The sequence below is a fragment of the Leptonychotes weddellii genome, chromosome 10, assembly GCF_054177405.1.
Source record: "Leptonychotes weddellii isolate Sample4059 chromosome 10, ASM5417740v2, whole genome shotgun sequence".
Taxonomy (NCBI): domain Eukaryota; kingdom Metazoa; phylum Chordata; class Mammalia; order Carnivora; family Phocidae; genus Leptonychotes; species Leptonychotes weddellii.
The window spans coordinates 79,018,205-79,035,960 of record NC_138378.1 but is presented as its reverse complement, the minus strand read 5'-3'; the positions used below and the strand labels follow the sequence as shown (position 1 = coordinate 79,035,960).

General features: G+C 44.2%; 2 protein-coding genes and 1 long non-coding RNA gene across 3 annotated transcripts in view; 2 read left to right on the top strand and 1 right to left on the bottom strand.

The window, feature by feature from the left end:
* The first annotated feature begins 211 nt into the window (after positions 1–211).
* Positions 212–5,959, top strand: LOC102734178 (retinol dehydrogenase 12-like). The gene is made up of 6 exons (XM_081832217.1): positions 212–477; positions 612–851; positions 1,104–1,193; positions 3,929–4,117; positions 4,616–4,722; positions 4,837–5,959. The coding sequence occupies exons 1-6, from the start codon at positions 300–302 to the stop codon at positions 5,023–5,025; spliced, it is 993 nt and encodes a 330-aa protein (XP_081688343.1). The 5' UTR covers positions 212–299; the 3' UTR covers positions 5,026–5,959.
* A 6,435-nt stretch (positions 5,960–12,394) lies between these two features.
* The window catches only part of LOC145715912 (uncharacterized), a 10,222-nt gene continuing 4,860 nt past the window's right edge, over positions 12,395–17,756 (bottom strand). The window contains exons 2-3 of the long non-coding RNA XR_014138180.1: positions 15,979–16,103; positions 12,395–13,801 (exon numbers count right to left, since the gene is read on the bottom strand). This is a non-coding gene — a long non-coding RNA (uncharacterized LOC145715912). The remainder of the gene's footprint in view (positions 13,802–15,978; positions 16,104–17,756) is intronic.
* DCTN1 (dynactin subunit 1) overlaps positions 15,702–17,756 on the top strand; it is a 30,886-nt gene continuing 28,831 nt past the window's right edge. The window contains exon 1 of the mRNA XM_081796606.1: positions 15,702–15,780. The gene's annotated coding sequence lies outside the window, so the exon portion shown is untranslated. The remainder of the gene's footprint in view (positions 15,781–17,756) is intronic.

Below are 17,756 nucleotides of genomic sequence, written 5' to 3'. Positions count from 1 at the left end.
CAGCTTAGTTTCACTTGGAGACAACCATCAGCCTATACTGGCTCAGAGAAGCATGGACTCTGGGTCAAAGATAGCAGTGAGGCAATCAGGTGTCCAAGGCTTGCAGTTAAAGGTAGAATGCACTCCCAAGTCCAAGCAGGGTGCTTGACCAAATCTGAGAGTGAGTAGCCTCTTTAAATTTTGTGTCCTAGGCACCAAACCTGCCTGATTGCTAATCCCCGCTCAGCTTTGACTAGCTCCTCCCCAGCTTACCTGTACTGCAGCCAGCTCTTCTGGTGGCCAACCCGCAAGTCTTTGCTATGTCGCAGTGGTCTCTACTCAGCACCCTGGTCTGGAGCCCTGGCTCTGTCCTGCTCACGCTGGTCTTCCTGCTTAGACTAAGTGTGCGACTCTGGCACAAGTCTTATCTTTGGGACCTCCAGCAGTGCTCCACAGACCTAACTGGGAAGACAGCAGTGGTGACTGGTGCCAACAGTGGTGAGTTCTCTTCTCATCCTGCTACCTCACTAGGTGCCTCAGTGCCCCGCAGCCCCACTGGGGAGGGTGGGGGTGTGGACCAGCACCTCTCATCACTCCCCAGGCTAGCCTACTTTGAAGCTGCCCTCCTATAGGCATCGGGAAGGCTGTATCCCAGGAGCTGGCCCGCCGTGGGGCCCGTGTGATCCTTGCCTGCCGTAACCAGGAGCATGGACAGCAAGCTCTGGCTGAGATCCAAGTAGCCTCAAAGGGCAACTGCCTCCTGCTTGGCCAGGTGGACTTGAGCTCTATGGCCTCCATCCGGAGATTTGCCCAGTGGCTTCTGCAGGAGGCTCCTGAGATACATCTGCTGGTTAACAATGCTGGAATCTGCGGTATGTTTCCCCCGGACACATCTCAGGAGCCTCCTTTCTGGTTCAGGGACCCTAAAACAGGCATCCACCAACCTAACCTGTGCATCCTGCTGAAAAACTTGAATTCATACATGACCCTAAAAAGCCTCCCTTAAGTTTTTGGCCCCATCCTTGTACATACATATTCCTGTGCCGTATCTACTGAACGCCAGTCTATCTCCCAAATCTTGTCTCCTTCCATTACCCACTACCTGTGTTCTCATCTCCTCCCAGGATTCCCCAAGACACTTACCCCAGAGGGCCTTGATCTCACCTTTGCCACCAACTATGTTGGGCCCTTCTTGCTTACAAATCTACTCCAAGGTAAGGAAGAATGGGTGAACCTCCCTTCTGTGCCACCCTTGCTTCTCCATTCCCCTGGCATTTTCATGGCTTACTGTCTCCATGGCCACTTCCTTTCCCTTGGCCCCAGCTGCTCACTGAGTGATGACCCAGTATGCCTTTTCCCCACACACAGCAAGGGAACCCACCTGACACAAGTCAGGAGTCGGAGGCTGGTAATGAAATCAGTCAGCCCCAAATATAACCAGCAAGGGGATTTAAGATCCCACCTGTCCTTCCCCCAGCTCTGAGTTTTAGCTAGGCCAGTTGAGTCAGTCATCTCAACAAAAGCTTCTTAGGGGAGCACTAGACCACTAGGAACATAGACACCAAGAAGACCTACTTCCTGCTCTCAAGTAGCTCAAGATCCACCAGGAATCTAGACAGAACTCATCTCTGTCCTGGGCCCAAGTCCTTTGGCTTTCTGATTTTTTAATACTTTCTGATTAAGGAAGTTTGGGTTCTTCCTGGGGAGGCTGGGGCAGAGTGAGGGGCAGGCGCCTTCTTCCTAACATTTTCTCCTGGACTGTGTAATAGCCTCTTTAAAATAAAACCAAGTGTTTGGGTTAGGTAATATGTGTCCAAAACACAAAATTGAAAGTGTACAAAAGGGATTACATTTTAAAAAGTCTCCTCCTCTCCTTGAAAATCAGCTACCCGTGACTTTCTTGGGAGGCAATTCATGTTGCCAGGATCTCATGGGCTCTTCAGTGGCTGATTAAATTATCCCCAACTGGAAAGGGAACAAAGAGCAAGGCAAAACTCTATGTATGAGTTCGCAAGTAGTAACTTTTTTCCCCCTTTCGACAAATTGTCACACCCTGTCTGCACCTTGCCTAGTTGTATTTTCTTAAACTGTCTTCTCTCTTCCCCTTCTCTCTCTCTCTTTTTAAAAAAGATTTTATTTAATTATCAGAGAGAGAGAGCAGGAGCAGGGGGAGTGGCAAACAGAGGGAGAGGCAGGTTCCCCCCTGAGCAGGGAGCCCCATGCGGGTCTCCATCCCAGGACCCTGGGATCATGACCTGAGCTGAAGGCAGACGCTTAACCGACTGAGCCACCCAGGTGCCCCATCTCCTCCCCTTCTCTAATCTATTCTTCCTGCCACGTGTAGAAATCACTTTTCACCATATCACTTGCTTAAAATCCTTGGAAGGTACTCCATCCTTTAGCGGAGAAACTCTAAGCCCCTCCTTTCCATGCACAGACCCCCTGCAGACTGAGAGTCTCACCTTCTGCCCTTCCTGAATCCATACTCTCCTCTCCAGCAGACAGTCTGTAGCTATGCTCTGTAGCTCTTGGACATTGCTTTTTTTCCCCTCTGGCTCTGCTTTTTGCACACGTGCTCGCCTCTATGTGGAATATCCTTTTCCACTCTTTTAGCTGACCAACTTTTGTTCCTTCACCAAGACTCAGCACAGATATTGCCTGTGTTATGGATCCTGCCCTTTGCCTCCCCCAGCAGTCCCCCATTTACAGGGCTCCCTCAGCCCTTGTACACATCCCTGTTCCCACATCGACACTGTTCCATGAGCATCAGTCTCCAACTAGGCTGTGAGCCCCTTTGGCCTTTATATCACTATGCCTGCAAGTCTAGGGTCTGTTCTCTTTTTTTTTTTTTTTAAAGATTTTATTTATTTATTTGACAGAGAGAGAGACACAGCGAGAGAGGGAACACAAGCAGGGGGAGTGGGAGAGGGAGAAGCAGACTTCCCGCGGAGCAGGGAGCCCGATGCGGGGCTCGATCCCAGGACCTGGAATCATGACCTGAGCCAAAGGCAGACGCTTAATGACTGAGCCGCCCAGGCGCCCCGGGGTCTGTTCTCTTTAAGAATAATTTTCTCTCCAGCAAATTTTGGCTAAATACCACCTGCTCAAATTTTCATTTGTGATTTGGAATTTAAATGTATGGTCCAAAATACTTTTGGCATTTTGAATACTGTAAGCTCATATGTGACGACTACTATTTTTCATATTTTATATAATCCAGACTTCAATAGATAGTAGCATATTTTTTTAAAAAAGATTTAACTTGTACTATTGATTGTAATTTCATTTTTGTTACTTTGGAAGATAGTTGGGTTTTAAAAGATTTTATTTATTTGTCAGAGAGAGCGCACAAGCAGGGGGAGCTGCAGTCGGAGGGAGAAGCAAGCTCCCCGCCAGGACCCTGGGATCATGACCTGAGCTGAAGGCAGACGCTTAACCGACTGAGCCACCCAGGCATCCCGATAGCTGGGGTCTAAAAAAAAAACACTTTCCCAAGCATCTCTACATACGTTTCTTTCCCCCCTCAACCTAGCACCCTTATGTCCTTAGCATCTGTCTTGGTGTCTGCCATAATCCAGACATCTAATGAACATCTGTGTGATGAATACACGAAAGACAGCTTTCACAGTGTCTGCAACCTCTGCTTTTCTCTCTTAGCTACCAATGAGGTAAAACACAAACAGGGATCAATTAAAGTACCTCCAGCTGACAAGTGGGAGAAAAGCAAGACAAAAATCCAAACACTACAATAAGAGAGAAGGAAAAATGTTAGGAAAGTAGCTAATGAAGATGAAGTCTCCATTCACATTAAGCTGGGGGGGGGCCCAATGACCCTATCCTGAAAGCCCTGGATGGTCTCTGCTCTTTTGGAGTTTCCTGGAGAGGCAGGTGGGCGTGGGAATTCACTCCAGAAATTGGATTGAAGGAGTGTGGTCCTCTTTCCACCCAGGGGCCCTACAACGGGCAGGGTCAGCCCGGGTAGTGAATGTGTCTTCCTTTCGGCATGCACACGGGTATGTTGATGAGAAACATCTGACAGGGGCTGGTAAGCCTTTGACCTTTAACCAGAACTACGACTGCAGCAAACTGCTCTTGACCTCCTTCACTGGGGAGCTTGCCCGGAGACTTCAAAGGACAGGTAATTGTCTCTGACACCCCCTACTCCTCCATCCCCAGCACCCCCTCCCAATACTTCACATCTCATCCCAACATGTCCTGGCCATAAACTGCTCCCTGTGTCCCCCAAGGCAGCTATTAATCTCCTCCATGTATCATCTGTGCAGCTATGGTTCCCTCAACCCTGTCTTCACATCTCCTTTTCAGTCTTTCCAACTCTCCTATCACTCACAACACCCCTCTCCTCTCAGGATTCTCCAAAACCAGCACCATCCACTGCATTCCTCCTAAAGTTCACCCAGCACTTTAAAATACTTCCGTCTCCTCACTGGTTTAAATACCACCATTTGTCTGAGTTTCAGACGACTGACTTGCCTGGCACCACCCCCAAGTCTCTGGATCCTTCTGCCCAACAGACCTCGTAGGATCCTCCCATCATTGGAGAACCACACTTACCCCTTTCTTCCCAATATCCCCCTCTCATTCCACTTTGCATTTTACCCGTGTCCCATCCTCTCAGGTGTGACTGTGAACTCTGTGGACCCAGGTGTAGTATACACGGAGATCATGAAGAATTTCTCTTGGCCGTACCGCCTCTTCTTCTGGCTCTTCAGCTTCTTCTGTAAGGTGGGTAGGGGGGGAGCTGGCTCAGCCTGAAGAGGGTGGGGAAAGGCTGTGCTTCTGTGTGTCCCCAGCAAAGCAAAGTCAGCTTGGCATGACTCCCTCTCCTCTTCTCTACAGGATGCCAAGCAAGGTGCAATCCCAGTCCTCTACCTGAGCTTGGCAAAGGAGCTGGATGGTGTTTCTGGAAAATATTTTAGCAGTTCTTGTATGATAACTCTTCCCACTAAAGTTGCTCAGGATCCTCAAGTGGCGCAAAGGCTCTGGAATGCCTCTGTCCAGATAACAAACCTAGATAAGATGGACTGATCCTCTGTGACCCCTGCCCTAACTTGCCATCCTCACTGACTCCCAGCCCTTACTCTGATCATGCTCTTTGTTTATTGGTTCCAAGCACCAATCATCTTGTCTGGTATAATGATCACTTCCTCTTCCTGTTGGCTCAGGAGCATGAAAGCTCAGATTAGCCAGAGGATAGTTTCACCTTCTACTTTCCTGCCAGTTCTCTGATGGAAGTATTCATCCCTTGGCAACTAGGATCTCCAAACCTACAGAGTCCCGCTTTGTGGTGACAGGGAGTAAAACTCCTTCCAGTGGGAATTAGGGGTACTGGTAAGAAGGGAAACTTCCGCCTGTACCTCTTGGTTTCTACACGTATGCTTCCTGGTTTGGGGGGAGACAGCACCACACTGCCCTCTTGATTAAAGCATATACCACACCCTGTAGGACAATACTCGTACTTTACAGAGTGTTGTCTCCCAACTGGTACCGTACCTGAGCTTGCAGATGATCATTCCACCTTTCCATCAAACCAAACCAAGATCACAAGCAACAAGCCAAGCAACAAGATCAGTGAATTCTGGTGCTGGGAGCCCATTGCTTTTCTCCAGGGTCTTTGTTCATCTGTATACATTTTGGGATCAGCTCTTCAAATTTCACACACACACACACACACACACACACACACATGAACCCTTCTGTGATTCCATTACATCTACTTGGGAGGATTGACATTTTTACGATATTGAATTTTCCTAACCTTGAGCAAGGTATACTCCTATCTACTTAACTCTTTTTAATATCTTTACAAAATTTTAAATAATTTTATCTGTAAAGAGCTTACACCGGATTTATTATATTTAATTCAGGTAACTTCATTTTGATGCTATTGTAAATGGTGCCTTAACCTTTGTGTGCTGATTGTCTATTGAACAACTATAATAAATTGTCTAATTTTAATGAATTATCTGTAGGTGCTTTGGTTTTTCTACATAGAAAATCACACTAAGAAAAAATAACAGTTTTACTTCTTCCCTTTCCACTATTCTTTTATTTCTTTTTCTAGAAGACGTTTATAGATTTTCTAGTATTAAACCGAGCTTGCATTCCTGAAGTAAACCCAATAAACAACCCTGCACTTCTGGTCACTGTGTTGTGTAGACATTGCTAAATTGAGCATACTCAGGTTTTTGTTTAGCACTTAGTACCATGTTCATAAATGAGACTGGCCTGTACTTTTTTTTTTTAAGATTTTATTTATTCATTTGACAGAGAGAGACACAGTGAGAGAGGGAACACAAACAGGGGGGGTGGGAGAGGGAGAAGCAGGCTTCCAGCAGAGCAGGGAGCCCGATGTGGGGTTCGATCCCAGGACCCTGGGATCATGACCCGAGCCGAAGGCAGCCGGCCGCTTAACTGGCTGAGCCACCGAGGCGCCCCTGGCCTGTACTTTTTTTTAGTTTTGTTTTTATTTAAGCCATCTCTATACCCCATGCAGGGCTCTAACTCATGACCCCAAGATGAAGAGCCACACGCTCTTCTGACTGAACCAGCCAGGCACCCTTGGCCTGTACTTTTGTTTACATGTATTGCCATTGACTTGTTTCACTGTCATGGATCTATTCATTTCATAAAATGAATTGGGGATTTGTGTGAGTCCAGGAGCATCATCTGAGAAGCAGATGCCAAGTTGGGATTGAATGTACAAGAAACTCGTTAGGGGAAATGGCTGTGAGAGAAAGTGGGAAGGAAGCTGGGAGAAGCTGAGAGGACCACCAGACTGGGATCCGGGTCTGACCCTGAGAGAGGGAGGGAAAGAAGGCTGGTTGGGAGCCTCAGAGAGTACTGGAAGAATTTTTCCATTTTTAAACTCCCTCTCTTGTTTTGAAAGTATATAATCTATTTCTGTTCTTTAGTGGTTAATCAAAAAATTTGAACCTGCATATTTGACTTAACAGTCTTTTTTTAAAAGATTTTATTTATTTTAGAGAGCTTGCAGCAAGGGAGGAAGGGGCAGAGGCAGAATCTCAAGCCGACTGCTCAACTCCTCGCTGAGTGCAGAGCCCAGGAGAGGCTTGAGGCTCAAGGCTCCATCTCACAACCCTGAGACCATGACCTGAGCTGAAACCAAGAGTCCATCCGCTTAACTGACTGAGCCACCCAGGTGCTCCAGACTTAACACGTTGTCTCTTTAGTCAGTATTTTTCTACTTCTTTCGAACAATACATAGACGTTAGAATTCTTTTTTTTTTAAGATTTTATTTATTTATTCGACAGAGAGAGAGACATAGCGAGAGAGGGAACACAGGCAGGAGGAGTGGGAGAGGGAGAAGCAGGCTTCCTGCGGGGAGCCCGATGTGGGGCTCGATCTCAGGACCCCCGGGATCATGACCTGAGCCGAAGGCAGACGCTCAGCCGACTGAGCCACCCAGGTGCCCCAGATGTTAGAATTCTTTAACATTAATTATTCCCTTTGAATTTATATGCTTTTGTAACCTGATATTTTGGTGATATTGTTATTTTGTTAATTGCACAAATCAAATATATTGTTATTATTTTAAATAGTTCATATTTCTGTAGATTTACCATATGTTTAATATTTTCTTTGCCTGCTCTTCTTTCTTGTGTCTCAGATCTTCCACCTGGGATTATTTTCCTTTTACCTGAAGTACATCCTCTCGAGTTCCTGTCATGAGGATTCAAGGCACACAGAATTTTACTAAGACAGTCCCCAAGATTCCTACTCTCTGTGTGCACATTCTGTACAATCTCCTCCCCTCAAGTGTGAGCAGAACTCATGAATGTGATGGAGTTTCACTCCTGTGATTACCTTATATACTGACAAAAGGGGTTTGCTGATATAATTAAACCGTCGTCAGCTGACTTTGAATTCATCAAAGGGGAGATTGTTTTGGGTGGACCTGACCTAATCAGGTGAGCCCTTTAAATGTGTTCAGGTCCTCCCAGAATTCAGAAAGATCCTCCTGTTTACCATGAAGAAATAAACTGCCACATTGTGGAGAGGACCACCTGGCCTCTAGGAGTCCAGGCTTCAGTTCTCCAGCCATAAGGAACTGGATTCTGCCAATACCCAGTGAGTCTGGGAGAGGACCTGGAGCCCAGATGAGACTGCAGCCCTGGGTGACACCATGATTTCAGCCTGGTGACACCCTGAGCAAAGGACCCAGCTAATCTGTACCCAGACTCCTGATACATAGAAACCGTGAGACAATACCTGGGTTCTTTCAAGCCATTGAGTGTAGTGATTGTTTATGCAGCAACGGAAAACTTATACAGGATCTAATGATAATAAACCTTCTCAGTTTTATTGGCTTGAAAATGTCTTTATTTCACCATTTTTGAGGGATCATCTTGCTGGCTAAGGAATTATAGGCGGGCAGGTATTGTCTTTTATTCCATTGAAGATAATATTCCTTCATCTTCTGGCTTTCATTGTTGCTATGAGAAATCAGATGTTAATCTAACAGTGCTTTTTTTCTCTCTTGCTCCTTTTATGATGTTATCCTTGTCATCACTTTTCTGCAGCTTCACTACTGTTAATCCAGATGTGTATTTCTTTTTGTTTATTCTGGTGGGAATCCTTTGGGTTTCCTGAATCTGAGGATATATATGTCTCTGTATTTCTATTTATTTGTTTGATAGATTTGACACGTTACATTTTGTAAATTTAAGGCATACAGCGTGTTACTTTGATACATTTATATATTGTAATATGACTGCTATGGAAGCAATATTTATCACATCACATCATTACAGTACAATATTATTATCTATATACATCATACTGTGCATCAGACCTCTATGGCCTATTTGCTACTCTTTACAAGTTTATACCCTTAAACACCATTAATCTTATCCTTCCCATCCCTCCTGTCCCAGTAACCACCATTTTACTGTTTTTTTCATAGGTTTGACTTTTTTTTAGGTTGCACATATAAATGATATCATACAGTATTTGTCTTTCTCTGTTTGACTTATCTCACTAAGCATAATATGCTCAAGGTCCTTTGTCATGTTGTCACAAATAGCAAGAGATCCTTTTTTCTCATGGCTGAATAATATTTCATACATATATACATACATACATACATATATATGCTCTCTCTATATCATCTTGGAATTCTTTTGGCCACTCATGTGATATACATTCTGGTCCCAAACTTATGTGAGTACAAGCTTATTGTTTTGAATTACCAGAGAGGATTTTCCCATTACACCCACAACTAAGGATGAGAAGCTTTTATCCTGTTTCCCTCTGTGGGACACTTTTTTTTTTTGAAGTTCACTGTCTGGGGTGTTACTCTTTGACTCTCCTGGCTTTATGTGTGTGTGTAGGGGGTGGTAGTTTTTTATTCCAATCTTCTCTGCTCAACCCCAGATTTGGTCTTCTGTCCCTACTTAAGGCCCTTTAAACCCCAGTTCCAGGCCACTAAGGGTTGTTTTAGCAAACACTGACTCCAGTGATCATCTGTGTCTTGGGATTTATAATTTCACATCATCTCTAGCTTCTGAGGAATTCCCTTACTTTCCCACCAATTCATTTAGGCAATACTGGCAGGTGTGTGTGTGAATGTTGCATTCCAGCATTTTTAGTTGCACTGTATCAGGTAGAATTTCCATGATATTTAGTCCTCTATTGCCAGAAATGAAAGCACCCATTTATTCCTTCCTTTCTCCTTCCCTCCCTTCTTTCGAGTTTGTATAGCCAATTATTCCAACACCGTTTGTTGAATAGTGTGTCTCTCTCCCACTGACCGATAATATAAATTATGTCAAACATCAAATGTTCATATGCATCTATGTTTGTTTTAGGTCCAGACTCTTTTCTGTTCTAATGGTCTATTTTTTTCTATACCTACATCAGTACCATATTGCCTTAATTACAATAACTTTAAAATAAGCACTGCCACCCCTGAACTGTGTTCTTTTACTTCAGGAATTTCTTGGCTATTTTTGGCCCTGGGCTCTTCTCTACAGATTTACTAATTTGTTAGCATAAGCTCCTGGAATATCCTGGAGGTTATTGACTGGGATTATTTCAAATACATAAATATGGGATAAAAGCTTCTTTATGACATTAAATTTTCCTGTTCATGAATATGCTATATCTCTCATTTATTTAGGCTAACTTAAATTCTTCAATAGGATTTTATAATTTGGTTGTGCACATATTTTGTTAAGTTTATTCAATTTGCATCAATTTCATTTAAAAATTATATTATTTAGGGGTGCCTGGGTGGCTCAGTTGTTAGGCGTCTGCCTTCGGCTCGGGTCATGATCCCAGGGTCCTGGGATTGAGCCTTGCGTTGGGCTTCTTGCTCAGCAGGAGGTCTGCTTCTCCCTCTCCCACTCTGCCTGCTTGTGTTCCCTCTCTCACTGTGTCTCTCTCTGTCAAATAAATAAATAAAATCTTTAAAAAAAAAAATAAATAAATAAAATTATATTATTTAATTTTTCATTGTTGGTTATGGAAATGTAATTGATTTTTTCTGTGGATTTTCTATCTAGCCACTTTGCTATTTTTAAATCAGTTCTAATAATTTCCAGATTATTTTTTTAAAGATTTTATTTATTTATTTGACAGAGACAGAGAGCGAGAGCAGGAACACAAGCAGTGGGAGTGGGAGAGGGAGAGCAGGCTTCCTGCCGAGCAGGGAGCCCGATGCGGGACTCGATCCCAGGACCCTGGGATCATGACCTGAGCCGAAGGCAGACGCTTAACGACTGAGCCACTCAGGCGCCCTCCAGATTATTTTTTTAAAGACTTTATTCTGGGGCGCCTGGGCAGCTCAGTTGTTAAGCGTTTGCCTTCAGCTCAGGTCATGATTCCCAGAGTCCTGGGATCAAGCTCCACATCGGGCTCCCTGCTCCCTCCCACGGGAAGCCTGCTTCTCCCTCTCCCACTCTCCCTGCTTGTGTTCCCTCTCTCGCTGTGTCTCTGTCAAATAAATCAAGTCTTTAATAAAATATTTTTAATCTTAAAAAATATTTTAAGTAATCTCCACCCTACGTGGGGCTCAACTCATAACCCTGAGATTAAGAGTTGCATGCTCTACTGACTGAGCCAGGCAGGCACCCCTTGAAGACTATTTCTAAGTAATCTCCACACCCAACATGGGGCTTGAACTCACAACCCGGAGATCAAGAGTCTCATGGTCCATTGACTGAGCCAGCCAGGTACCCCAATAATTTTCAGATTCTTTTGACATTCTCTGTGTAGGTCATCATATCGTCTGTGAGAAATTACAGTTTAATTTCCTCCTTCTAATCTTTATGTTTTTTTATCTTTTTATTATTTTATTAGTTATGTCCTAAAATACAATGTTGATTAGAACCAGACATATTGGACATCTCTGCATTCCTGATTTTAGAGAATCTAATGAGATCTTGTGTACTTTGGTACTCTGATTTAAGAAAACATCTGTATTTGTAGATACGTTTTTTCCCATGATTTCTACAATAGAACTTGTGTGGTCTTAAGTTCCCATTGTAAGAGAAACTTTTTATGGGGCACCTGTGTGGGTCAGTCATCAAGCGTCTGCCTTTCGCTCAGGTCATGAACTCAGGGTCCTGGGATCGAGCCCCACATCAAGCCCCACATAGGGCTCCCTGCTCCACGGGAAGACTGCTTCTCCCTCTCCCACTCCCCCTGTTTGTGTTCCCTCTCTCGCTGTCTCTCTCTGTCAAAAAATAAATAAAATCTTTAAAAAAATTAAAAAAAGAGAAACTTTTTATGATTGTTCTGGCTTATCCCACATGATGGGTTCTTATTACATAGTCCTCAAGGTCCCCTGAGGGGCCATCCTCATGCTGTCCCCACCCCTACCCCAGAAAGAAGTGGGGAACAGCAGGCCTGGCTCTCCCTGGGCCACCTTGGCTCCTCACACTCTACCAGTGTGTGGTAACAAAGCCAAGCAATGATGAATTGAACATTAGGTTCTTTTTTGAAAGGCTAGAGCTCTTGTAAAAGTATAAAAAAGCAGGAGGAAGAAGGGTTGAAGTTCAATCTCTAGACTGTCCATTATGAAAGCACTTCCCACATGTAGCTATTGAGTATGTGAAATGTGGCTGAGGAACTGAATTTTAAATTTAAATTTTAATTCAATTTAAGTTTAAAAATATATATTCAATCCGGTATTCAAACACTTCTAAATATTTTTGAAACAAGTTGCATATATGAATATACTTCTTCAACTATAAATTATTTATTTAAATTAATTTAATTAACATACAGTGTATTATTAGTTTCAGGGGTAGAATTTAGTGATTCATCAGTTGCATATAACACCTAGTGCTCATTCCATCAAGTGCCCTCCTCAATGTCCATCATCCAGGTTCCCCATCCCCCACCCCCCTCCCCTCCAGCAACCCTCAGTTTGTTTCCTATCGTTAAGAGTCTCTTATGGTTTGTCTCCCTCTGTTTTCATCTTATTTTTCCCTCCCTTCCCCTATGATCCTCTATTTTGTTTCTTAAATTTCACATATGAATGAAATCATATATTTGTCTTTCTCTGACTGACTTATTTCGCTTAGCATAATACCCTCGACTTCCATCCACATTGTTGCAAGGGACAAGATTTCATTTTTTGATGGCTGAGTAGTATTCCATTGTGTATATGTGTGTGTGTCTGTGTGTGTGTGTATGTGTGTATATACACATACATACATATATATATGTATATATACACACCACATCTTCTTTATCCATTCATTTGTCAATGGATATCTGTGCTCTATCCATATTTTGGCTATTGTGGACATTGCTGCTATAAACATTGGGGTGCAGATGCCCCTTCAAATCACTGTTTGTACCTTTGGGGTAAATACCTAGTAGTGCAATTACTGGGTCATAGGGTAGCTCTATTTTCAACTTTTTGAGGAACCTCCATACTGTCTTCCAGAGTGGCTGCACCAGTTTGCATCCCCAGCAACAGTGTAGGAGGGAAACCCTCCTTCTGTGCATTCTCGCCAACATCTGCCATTTCCTGACTTGTTAATTTTAGCCATTTTGACTGGTATGAGGTGGTATCTCACTGTGATTTTGATTTGTATTTCCCTGATGCAGAGTGATGTTGAGCATTTTTTCATGTGTCTGTTGGCCATTTGTATGTCTTCTTTGCAGAAATGTCTGTTCATGTCTTCTGCCCATTTCTTGACTGGATTATTTGTTCTTTGGGTGTTGAGTTTGATAAGTTCTTTATAGATTTTGGATGTTAGCCCTTTATCTGATAAGACATTTACAAATATCTTCTCCCATTCTGTCGGTTGTCTTTTGGTTTTGTCAACTGTTTCCTTTGCTGTGCAAAAGCTTTTTATCTTGATGAAGTCCCAATAGTTCATTTTTGCCTTTGTTTCCCTTGCCTTTGGCGATGTGTCTAGGAAGAAGTTGCTGCAGCCAAGGTCAAAGAGGTTGCTGCCTGTGTTCTCCTCTAGGATTTTGATGGATTCCTGTCTCACATTTAGGTCTTTAATCCATTTTGAGTCTATTTTTGTGTATGGTGTAAGAAAATGGTCCACTTTCATTCTTCTGCATGTGGCTTGCTCTGTGCCTTTATCCAATCGCCTCTCCAAGTCTCTCAGCCTGAAAACCACCTCCTCCTTCTAGGAAACAGTATTCTTTTCCTCAAGGGGAGGTTTTCCCCTCTTGGTCCCCTCCCATGTTCTGGAATGCACAGGATTCCATCCGATGAGCACAGATATTCTCTGTTCAGAATCACAGTTTGGGAGGATAGACTCCAGTCATGCAAATTGGAATTCCCCACCAGAGGGACCCTCAGGCTGGCACCTATGAAAAAAAGACATAGAACAAAGACAATATTAATCTTCCTTGAAGACTATGCAGCCTAATCCAATGTAAAAGAAACAGTATTTCTCCTATTATCACATCCTATCCTTAAGACTCAGGGGGACCCCCTGTCACGGTGCTGAGAAGCATTTGGGTCTTTCCTGTATCCCTACTCCTATTCCACCCTGAGGTCTGGCTGCTTCACATGAAAACTCAGTGCATCTGTTAAAGATTGTTTAAGTCACTCAGAGGGATGACTCCAGCTCAAAAATGTTCACTTAAAAAAAAAATTTCAAGACATCAATATGTACTAATATAGACAGCCTCCAAGATTTAGTGTCCAGTGGAGATAAAAACAAGGTTTGGAACAGTGTATATAGGAAGCTGCTGTTTGCATCTAAAATGCTTAAGTTTTCAGAGCCTGACTCTGGAATAACAAAACAAACAAACAAAACACTGGCAATGAGCTGCTTTGGGTAGGGATCTTGGGGGATGCAATGAGTGGGATATATATGTTTTAAAAATATGTGCATACTCACAATAGCCAACAGGTAGAAACAACCCAAATGGCCACTAATGGGAGAATGGATGAACAGAATGTGGTATATACACAGAAGGGAACATTATTCAGCCTTAAAAAGGAAAGAAATGCTGACACATGCTACAACATGAATGAACCTTGAAAATGTAAGCCAGGCACAAATTTTGTATGATTCCATTTATATAAATTCTCTATGATTCCATTTTATACTTAGAGTAGTCAAATTCATAGAGACAGATAGTAGAATGCTTGTTACCAGGGCCTGGGGGAGAGGAGAAAAGGGAATTCATGTTTAATGGGTACAGAGTTTCAGAAGGGGAAGATGGTAGTGGTGAGGGTTGTGCTGGGGAGGAAAACTTTTCCTGTACCCTTCAAAATTCTTCTAGCTGGTCTAAGAATTCTACCATTTATACCTCCACCCCCACCTCCACCTCACCATCAATTTTATGGACTTTTCAGGTTGTTTTCAATCTTAGATTAACTGAGATAAACATAACATTACAATGGTTATTATTCAGGTTCTTTAAATGGATTTATTTAATTTTCCTAACAACCTAGTAATATAGATAATATCATTAACATTCCCATCTTACAAATGAGGAGACAGCGACATGGAAGGATTAAGGAACCCACCCAAAATCTCTGTAAATTGCAGTTAGAATTCAAACCCCTCATCTGTCAAATCCTGGCTCTCCCAACATCCTTGTACAAGTATCTTTGAACACTTGCCCTATTATTTCATTTCTTTGATTACACTATTAGAAGTGGGTACATTGGGTCAAGGAGTTTGTCCTTTTAATGTTTTTTTTTTCTTTTTAAATTAAAAAGACCAAAATGCCATTACGTGCATTTGCGTTATTTGCATTCCCATCGTAAGGGCATGAGAATGCCTGTATCCCCATACGGATAACGCCGAGTAGCCGCAAAATTTAAGTTTTTCCTCAAGCTTCCTGACGAGATATGGTTATCACTAATGTTTTAATTAGCAGTTTAGCACTCAAAAGCTTAGAGACCCCTGGAGGTACATTTGCCCAGAGCAAGGAGTCCTCCAGTTCCTGAGCGCTGTCTCCCCTCGGCCGACAGAGGGCGCAGGCCTAGAGGCGCCTCTCTCCTGTGGTCCTAATTGGCTGCCCAGACACATTGCGCACGCGCACATTTCGCTCCAGGTGTCCAGTTTTGTGCCTGACCGCGGTCTCCTCGGCTGCGCTCAGCGCGCAGTTTTTAACCAGAGCTGGTCTTTGGGAAGAGTAGCGTGTTCCCTGGAGCCGGAGCGCCGCTGGGCCTCTGGAATGAGAGGGTGTGGGGCGGACCTCAAGGGGTCGGGCGGCGCGTCGGGCAGCCCACGCGGGCGGGGAGGGCGGGGCGCGACCGGCAAGGAGTTGGGCGTCGGTCGCCTGTGGTGGGGCCGGATCCGGGCGCGGAGCCCCTGACAGGACAGGTACGGAGGCGGCCACCCTGCCAACCGTCTCCTCCGCCGCCCCCCGCGTGTTCGCTAGGTTCCCGGCGGTGGACCGGGGGGTGGGGGGGCCGGAGCTGGGCTGGGGCGCGGCGTGGAGCCTAGTGTGCGGAGCGGGGACGGTAAGGGTGGGCCGCGGCGGGGTGGGCGCCTGCCTGCGTCGGGGCCTGTCCGACCCACCTGCGCTCTTCGGCCTGGCCGTGTTCTCCCGGGGTCGGAGTGGTTGCGCCTCCGAATTCCTCCACAGCGGCGAGGGTCTCCCTCCTTTCCTGGGAGCGTCTGAACCCATTCCGAGCCACAGGTTTCTATGGGCACATGGTTGAGAAGTTTGTGTCAAACGAAAAACAAAAAACCCAAAACCCATAGAGGACTCAAGCGTGGGGGCTTGGATATGGGTCTGTTGTGTCTGTGTCTCCCACTCCTGGGGTCCGCTTTTACTGGCAGGATGACCCTTGAGTAGTCATCTTGCACATTGCGCTTGTCTTTAAGGCAGAACCACAGGTAAATCACACAGATAAGGAACCCCACTGTTTTTAAAGAGGCAGTGATTTAGAAGCTGCCCCTCATGTATTGCAGTGATGAGAACAGCAAGCCCATGCTGACCGCTTGCTAATCCAGTACGCTTAAGGTACCGAGAGTCCAAGAGCTATGAGGTCGAGACTGACACTTTACCTGGTGTACAGCCAGAGCCTGAGCTACGGGGATGTTAAAGGAGAGTGCCATAACTTTTTTTTTCTTTTTCCTTAAGGCATTTCGTGCTCAAATACGTTTAGAAACTTCATGGTTAAACTTTTCTACAGAATATTTCAGACCCTTCACTATGCTAAAGATAGTTACCATGAATCTCACACTGCAAGTATTGTATGGAGACTTTCCCAGATTTGAATGGGAAATGCTGTTTTTCTTGAGTGCTGACTCTGTTTAACATCTGAGATAGTTTGGGAAATGCAATTCCAGAATGAGAAAATCAAGGTTTGGAAGGGACAGTGTAGGTCAATGCTTTTCAGACTTTAATGGCGCATACACCTGCCGGTCTTGTTAAAAAACAGATCGCTCTTGGGTCGACATTTCTTACAAGTTTCCACGTGCTGCTGCTCTTCAGATCACACTTTGAAGAGCAAGGGTGTAAATCACTGGGTTGAGATTCAGAGACCATATTCTTCCTGCTCTCGGATACAAACTTTGCTGCCTTGAGTGAGCCACTTCACCTGTCTAGACCTGTAAAATAGGAGGCTGGACTAGAAGAGCACTGAGGTTCCTTTCAGATCTAAAATGCTGTGATTCAAGTTCAGTTACCCTTGTGAGAGTTGAAGTCCATCTAAAATATCCTTCCCAAATAGCCAGTTTGGGCTTGAACATTTCTAATAATGAGGAATTTACTACATTTCATCTTGAGATAGCTTAGTAAGGAAGTTTTTCAGTTTGCTGAAATACGTCTCTGCAACTTCCATCCTGTCGGTCCTAGGTTCTCTTTTACAGTTGAACAGAAAAAAAAGTACAGTCCCCCTTCAAAAAGGTGACTTAAAGTATTAGAGGATAACTGTTCCCACCAAGTTTCCTCCACTGAGTTATCCTTAATTCTTCCATGACATTGTTTCAAATGCCTCTCTTAAATTTAGTCTTTCTGCGTGGAGTGTAGTGGGGCTTTGGCTGGCCTTTGAAGGATGGTTGGGGCTTGCAAGACTAGGGAAAGCATCCTAAACAGCTGACTCAGTGGTGCAGAGATGACAGTGCATATGTGAGAACCAGGACTGTTTGATTATTATTTTTTTTATTCTTATGTTAATCCCCATACATTACATCATTAGTTCTAGATGAAGTGTTCCATGATTCATTGTTTGTGCATAACACCCAGTGCTCCATGCAGAACGTGCCCTCCTCAATACCCACCACCAGGCCAACCCATCCTCCCACCCCCCTCCCCTCTAGAACCCTCAGTTTGTTTTTCAGAGTCCATC

Bases quoted from the DNA above. Each gene is read 5' to 3' on its own strand.
- LOC102734178 (XM_081832217.1), top strand. From the start codon at position 300: ATGTCGCAGTGGTCTCTACTCAGCACCCTGGTCTGGAGCCCTGGCTCT. The intron at 478-611 runs GTGAGTTCTCTT...GCCCTCCTATAG, and splicing joins GGTGACTGGTGCCAACAGTG to GCATCGGGAAGGCTGTATCC. The intron at 852-1,103 runs GTATGTTTCCCC...ATCTCCTCCCAG, and splicing joins TAACAATGCTGGAATCTGCG to GATTCCCCAAGACACTTACC.